General features: G+C 37.8%; 1 protein-coding gene across 2 annotated transcripts in view; it reads left to right on the forward strand.

Annotated features, from left to right (window-relative positions):
* Positions 1-7,704, forward strand: part of CSMD3 (CUB and Sushi multiple domains 3) — a 1,328,144-nt gene that overhangs the window by 862,295 nt on the left and 458,145 nt on the right. For both annotated transcript variants that reach the window (XM_045286022.1, XM_030887469.2), the window contains one exon: positions 4,773-4,961. In XM_045286022.1, coding sequence (XP_045141957.1) covers positions 4,773-4,961 — 189 coding nt within the window. The remainder of the gene's footprint in view (positions 1-4,772; positions 4,962-7,704) is intronic.

Below are 7,704 nucleotides of genomic sequence, written 5' to 3' on the forward strand. Positions count from 1 at the left end.
CTGAAACCTTGAAAAATTGCATTAACATTAAAAAGAAAAACCTTAACATATACATTCAAATCTAATTAGCAAAGCTAGTCAAATATCATACTGAAACAACCTATAATCCAGTGTTGAAATCAATTTATATTAATCTCTTATCATAATTTGGTTTAAAAACCTTTAACTGTTTCAAATTTATAAAACATACAAATTGTATGTGATGCTGATACATACACAAGAAGACATCTCTTCTCCTTATAGCCATTTACGCATTTATCTGTGCAGGGATGTCCCACATATTATCTGTGAGTGTGGCCATGTAGAAACTCACATGTGCACACATTAATCTGGACATGCAATGCCACGTCCTTTTGTATAAAAAAACTCTTTTGGTGAGTGGACCTAAAATTAAACCAGATGATTGGTGCAAGATATTTGACTGTATATCGAGCAGATATATAGATAATATATTATTTCTTTGTGTATTCTCTTCTCCTACTCTCACATAAACAGAATACATTGTTTCTGCATTTAAAATTCACCAGTTTTTGTTATCTGTTCAATGTCTCTCTTCAGTAAATATGTTTAATGGACTTTTGTGTTTTAAAACAGTAACCAATATATATTCATTATTATCTCCTTAATATTCTCACCCACACTATTATTTAATTACTTTTGCTTGTCTAGAGCACGAGACACGGAAGCCTAGTATCTACCAACTGTCATAAACATAACAAGCCAATCTGTACATACTGTACATACTTGGTAATTCAAATTACAAAATCTAAATTGATCTCTTTTGTTTCACATGTATTTGTAAAGCTGAGGTATAATGAGTCATCTTTTGAAATCTAGTTCAAAACTAATCGTTAGAATTCTTATTAGCAATTAATTCACACAAACACCCTGCCGGTGTTGTACACCTCTGTGTGCAGTAAATCACGTCCAATCCAGCGCCACACAGGTCAGTGATCTTTACCATTTTCCAGACACGGGCTGTTGTTTTAAGGATTAAATGAAACCATACGTGTGAAGTGTCAGCAAATGGGTTGACATGCAGTAATCTCTCAATAAATGATAGCGTTTGTGTTTTGGCTACAAAAGCAAACCAATGAGGGACAAAAACGAGAAATCCAGCTCAAATGGATACCTTCAGTCGGCAAGATAGTCACCTTGTTGACCTACTCCCAATTATTGCGGAGAGCAAGGGCCCAAGGAGACAAGGGGGCCTCTGAGCCCGGAGCTGCCTCCGTGGGTTAGACACCCGTGATCTGGCTTTGTGCCATCCTGGCTAGGAGCCAGAGGCTATCCATTGAAATCTGTGTTCAAAAGATCACTTTCTTGACTTTTTATTCAGTCAGTCACGTGACTGGCTAACTATTGTGAGATAAACTCCAACATCGCACACATATTTTTTTCTTATGTTGGATTATTTTACAATTACAATTTTGTTGGATCGTTTGAAATCTTCTCCGATAATAAGCGCCGGATAGAAAACATCGAAGCGAAAGAAACAGAAAATGCAAACATCGACACAAATATCCATCACCAAAGATTTATTTTAAATGCATCTGTAGATACACTCCCCTTCTCGGCTGTCCGTTTGTTGCGCTGCAGCGGCTCAGGATGCTGGAAGCTTCTACGCCCGCAGTGTGTCAGACCAGACGGAGAACAGGTTTCAGCAGAGCTTTCAGACTGAGAACAGACAGCAAAGTAGGAATGAGCTGTCTCCATCGACTGAGCAGCCTCTGAAAACCTTCTGAACGGAAGAGCATTTTCGACAGAGTGGCAGGAGGGGCTCCTCACACCGGAAGCACTCAAAAGCAAATTAGCCTAGATCTGTCTCCCAAAGTAGAGCTAAGGGTGTGCCATGGATAGAGTCAAACTGTGGGACCTTCATTTGCTGATGTGGCATGACTCGAAATGAGAAGACACAGCTTCCAAGTTCCTTTAATACTAGAACTCGTTATGTACGAACTGCCCATGTGGGTTTCCAAAGCTGTAAATCTGCGCAGCAGTAGGAAGAAATCTCTGTCTTACCCCTCAGAGGGGCTGCTGGGTTCGAAGTGCTGACCTTTGGTTGAACAGTGCAACGTACAGTCTCCTGAACCATCCAGTTGCACAAAACAGATCCGACATGAGAAACTTCGCCAAGAAAGGTTACATATTATTATTTTATGGACTTTGAGGAAGGCCATAGATAATGGAAGAGAAATAGTAAAAGGTATCATTATTCTTTTCAGTAGAGAGAGTATATTTGAGAAATACTTTGTGGAGAAAAATAGAATGACCAAGATTCAAAGATAGGTGAGTTTTACAGATTTGAGACTCGAGGGAAAAAAAGCCCAAGTGGCTTAGAAGAGGAATTTCTTAGGCCAAAGTAGTTATGCTGAAGAGAAAATGCATCTGATTTGGGTTTTTTCCTCACCAAATAAACAGCAATATTTCAATAAAATCAAAATATATGTATATATCGATATATATTCACCTGTAGTATATCTAAATTTACAAACAACATTCACATAAGAAAATTCGTATTAGTTGCATTGGCTACCTATTTTTTAAAAGGAACTACACAAATACATAAAATGGACATTTAACTTTTAAAAAGACTCAAGTACATTTTAAGTATATAAATCTTCCACTAATTTTTTTTTTAATTTTTAAATATTTTGTTGTGAGCTGTGGAAAGACTACAGAGAAGGCCATCAGTTTATATTCGTTAGACATTTTATTTCTTCCTGTTCATTGCAGAACCCTTGAAACATCTGTATTTTAGTATTGATTTAGCTTCTCTTTGAAATCAGGTAGCTAATACAAATAGATACATTCTCGTAGGACTGTTTTTTCAATATAAGTACACAACTTTGACGATACTAAATAAGAAAGTATAGTTGCTTCTTAAATCTTCCCTTTAGGAAAAATTAAAATAGTTCTATGCTATGCATGTCATCAGTAATTCTCACCTGCTACGCAGATCAGACCATGCCTGGGGCAATTTCGTGCGCAGGGACTTTTGGACAATATCTAGATATATCTTTGGTTGTCACACTAGAGATTGGTATTGGTATCTTTAGGTAGAGTACAAGTACGAAGGTAAGCAGCTTGTAACAAACAGGCCAATTTCCCACAATAAAGAATTATCTAGTCTGAAATGACAGTAGAGCCACCTTTGAGAAACCAGGCCTGAGGGGAAAAGCACTCAGGTTGTTACTGGTAGCACTAAGGAGTGTAAATCACAAGAGAAATTATTGTTAAGTGTATGGCACTATATGACAGACTCCTGAAAGCCCAGACAAGTGGCTGCAAGAGCAATTAGGGTGTTTTATTTAGAAATATTCTGGTGTAATTAGGAAGATACTTAGCAAGATTCTGGAATATGCGTTCTTTTAAATATGATTCCTATTAAAATTATAAATATCTAATTCAGAAGTTATCTAGAAAATTAAATGCAAAATTAAGTAAAGTATAGTATACTATTTCATATTATTATATTATATGTAGAAGGGTATATTAAAAATAAATTTATTAGCCAAATCTATCAAAATGTAAAGTAACTGTTTCTCAACATATCCTGCACTTAGGCCATAAACACTTCTGAAGGTAGTGTTCCCACACCTTTAACCCTTTCTGAAGAAGTCTCTGATTTACACCTCATCACAATGGTAGTTTGGGCATCTCTGAGGAACTCACAGCATATAACTTTCCAATGCTCTTTGATTTAAGGGACGATAGTGTCTGAAGCGGCAATGTCAGGGATGTAGGGTGGAATTTTCATCGGCCAGCCATTCTACCCTCCAAGCATCAGTAGGTACTCTCTCATGATGGAAAAATCATTTCCTGCCCCAATTTTCCTGGACTTAATTTCTTCAATGAAGTTTTGAATTATCTCAAAATGTCTATGTGAGCTCCTGATTATTTTTTATTTTTCAATAAAAACCCTACAAGATTACCTTTTTGGAATCTCAAAAATTTGCCACCATAACCTACTGAGCTGATTTCTCTGCCTTGAATTTAGCTTTGAGGTCTCCTTAACAGGCTTAAAATGATTGATCCATCTAAAACGATTACTTCATGTTAGGCAGCATTCCCATAGACTTGTTCTAAAACTTGAATATTTGAGACAATGTCCACTCGAGTTTTGCTAAAAATTTGGTATTAGACCAAAGGAAAATCACTTTTTTCTATGACAAAATAAGTATCGTTTTTTTTAGGGCACCCTAGATAAAGATTGATATGAGTATATTTTTGAGAGAACTTGCCTGCCATCACTGATCGATCATAGAATCATGTTAAAACATGGTTTGTTTTGAATAAACGGATTCACATATGAACAGGAATTCTAGTAAATACATCCCTTTTGACTTACTTGTCTATTGGCTATGGACAAAGAATCAAATATTTCCTAAATAATAAAATGGACTTTTAATGATTAAACTAATTTCATATGCTTGTTTTAACAATTAAGAGAAGCAATACTTATCAAATATTTTAAACTAGGATTGGAACATAATAAGAGTTGCTACATTTTTAAAATTCGAAAATGAAAGCTAATGATATAAAACAGGTTAGGTCACTACATTTTCATTATAATTAAAATAAAAGAATCTGATCTTGGTTGGTTAGAAATATCAAGGAAGATTAATAACGTACAGTGTTCCTATATAACACTAGGGCTGCATTGACAATTGCTAAATCGTTACAAGCAGTCATTTGAAGAAGGAAGGATCTTTCATAGCCCCTCAGGCTCCCCTCAGACTCACTCGTGTTGTGTTTCCTTTGTGCCCCAGGTGTTATCGTGAACACGTATTCTTGCTTGGATCCTGGAATACCCGTGCACGGCCGTCGCTACGGTCATGATTTCTCCATCGGGTCCACTGTTTCATTTAGTTGTGATCCCGGATACAGACTGAGTCACGAGGAGCCTCTTCTATGTGAAAAAAACCACTGGTGGAGTCATCCACTCCCCACTTGTGATGGTAAGAACACATCCAACAGGCAAAACATGCAGATATATAAACAAACCAGAGAGAGAGAGAGAGAGAGAGAGAGAGAAAGAAAGAAATTAGCCTAGTCTTTATACATTTATAAATATGAATGTGCTTTATTCTTTAAAGATTATCAAAACATTGGCAATTATGTTGTTGAACCAATAATAAAGAAAATAGAAAGTACTGATAATTAAGAAGGATGGCAAATGTGTTGTTTCAAATATGTCGATAATCATTTAAGATACATATTGTATTTAAACTCAACAAAATTGCATTAAAATGTTAAGTTGGCTTGAAATGAGTGTATTTGAAATGCTATGGCGTTTGCCTCTCATCATGGAATGCAGTCTCTTCTATTCCAAATGGCAGACCAGGCAACCCTTCAGGTTTTTTACCTAGCTGTAGAACATCACGGTAGTTTGTCCAGACAGCCGGTAATCCCTCGTTATAATAACTCCTGTGCTAGTGTCATTGTTATAACTTTGTTTCACAGATAATAAACTGGAAAATTTTATGTTCCAAGGTACACAAGGGAATGCTGTGGGAGAAATTACTTTCCCCAACATCAGGATATGCATCCCCACTTGTCCTGTCAAAAGCACACATAATGTATCCCTGTGCCTGGTTATGGCACAGGGGGTATGCATCAGGCTGTTGACATCAAGGTCAGCGGTGCAAACCATGAACTACTCTGCAGAAGAAAGATGACTAGACTTTCTAGTCCCCTAAAGAGTTAGCGTCTCGGACCCCACAGGGGCAGTTCTACTCTATCCTACAGGGTTTCTCTGAGCCAGAAGCGACTGATGGCAGTGAGCTTGTGGTTTGGTCTGCACATATTAATTCTGCGTGTTTATTTCTATGTATGGCACTATTTCTAACTTCTATTCTTCTTTTCCATGTAGATCACCTTTTTCCCTTTCTTTCTGGTTAAACCTTCAAGTGCTATCAGCAATATCACTTTTTAAGTAGCAATGTTAGACCAATTTGCTTTTATAACAAGATTGGAAAGAAAAATCAGCGAGCCTCCTGGTATTGGGCACAATGATATGCATATTAGCTAGCACTCTTGTGATTGAAAGTGACAAAAACTCAACTCTAACAAGTTTAACAAAATAATAAAAGCAAAAATTTTTTCTGCTTGAATTATTCACATTTCAGGAAAGGCAGTGGTGGCATGATCTCACGGCTAATTACGAGCATACATTAACTATTTTCTAGAATCTTCTCGGCTTTCCTCTGTGTGTGGACACAATTATCTTCAGCTGCAACTAGGCTTTCTTTCTTTTTTTTTCATGTGGGAAGTTCTCAGTAGTGAACACACTCTCAAGGTGATGTAGATTTATTTGGCCTTATCTTCAGGATCAAAGACTAATGAGAGTTTTGCTTGTTCAGACTAGATCATTCTCAGAGAAAAAAAAAAAGAGTATTTGATTGACCCCCGCCTGGAAGAGGTACTGCCTCAAAGGAGAAGGGCCTGTGACAACTAGCCTCTGGCAGGCCTTGTGCCCCTCCCTACAGTTGAGACAAAGGATAATGGTGTACAGTCTAGGTACCACTTCAGAGAGACCCTAATGATGTTATGTGATTAGCATGAGTGAAGAGAAATTCCCTAAGGAAAGCAAATCTGTAGAAACCATGTTATCAGGAATAGTGAGGGTTAATCAAGTAAGAACATTTTGCAGGTATGTTGACTCGCTTCGTTTTTATTAATAAAAAAGGTGAATATCTAGTTTTCCAGGAAACATCACAGACCCTCCTTATCTTTCACCAGTGCAACTCCTGATCTTAAATGAATGTCTAATTGTTTCAATCTAAGCTCCTTCCCACTAAGGCTATTTCAGGTTGTAGCTACATCAAATATACCCCATGGCTTTAAGTTGCCTAGAGAGGACAGTCCAAATTCCTAATCATAGAAGCCAGAATTCTGAGCCTGCAAATCTCGTCTTTCCTAATTGTCTTCTTTCTGTTGTCTTACAAAGACTCCTTTTTTGAAGGAAGATCAGATTGTATCAATTTGCACCTCCAGCTTATCTGTCCTCTTATTTTGGATTCCCGTTTTTCCCTGAGTGTAATTGGACAACGTCTACATAGAATTCCACCCCACAGTTTCAGAGCGTTAGAAGTTGTTTTTGTCAGGTTCCCACCTTGCTGTCATGTTGGTTTCCTCTCCTGGCAACTGCAGGTACCTCAGAGTGAATCACTGCCTGGTCCTGCACAATCCTCAGAAGTGTTGTTCGGTTCGATCCCGTTGTTGCAGCCACTGTATTAATCTATGTCTTTGAGGCCATTCCTCCTTATTGCTTACCCTCTATGTTACCAGGCATGATGTGCTGTTCCAGGGACCAGTCTTTCCTGAGAACAGGTCCAAAGCACAGAATCTATTCTAGATTCTCGCCTTCCAAAACCTGTCATTAAGTCAATGCTGAATCATGGTGACCCCCCCAGTGGGTTTAGGAGACTGTGACAGTTTATGGGAGTAGAAAGCTGTGTTTGTCCCATGGAGCAATTGGTGATTTTGAACTGCTGACACATAACCACTAAGCTACCAAGTTTCCTTCAGTCTCTGACCTTAGCCTCTAAAAATGAGCTCTTAACAATTGTTCATTAAATTGACTGAACTCAGCAGCCATCTTATCACCTAATAACCTGATCTGACTTATGCCTGACCTCTAATCTAAACCTTTTAAAGAGTGGCAACTGATCTAAATCCCTTTGGGTTCACACGGGGGGG

This window comes from Echinops telfairi, unplaced genomic scaffold (assembly GCF_000313985.2).
Source record: "Echinops telfairi isolate 266 unplaced genomic scaffold, ASM31398v2 ScPeMD7_1;HRSCAF=3_0, whole genome shotgun sequence".
In the NCBI taxonomy this organism is placed as follows: domain Eukaryota; kingdom Metazoa; phylum Chordata; class Mammalia; order Afrosoricida; family Tenrecidae; genus Echinops; species Echinops telfairi.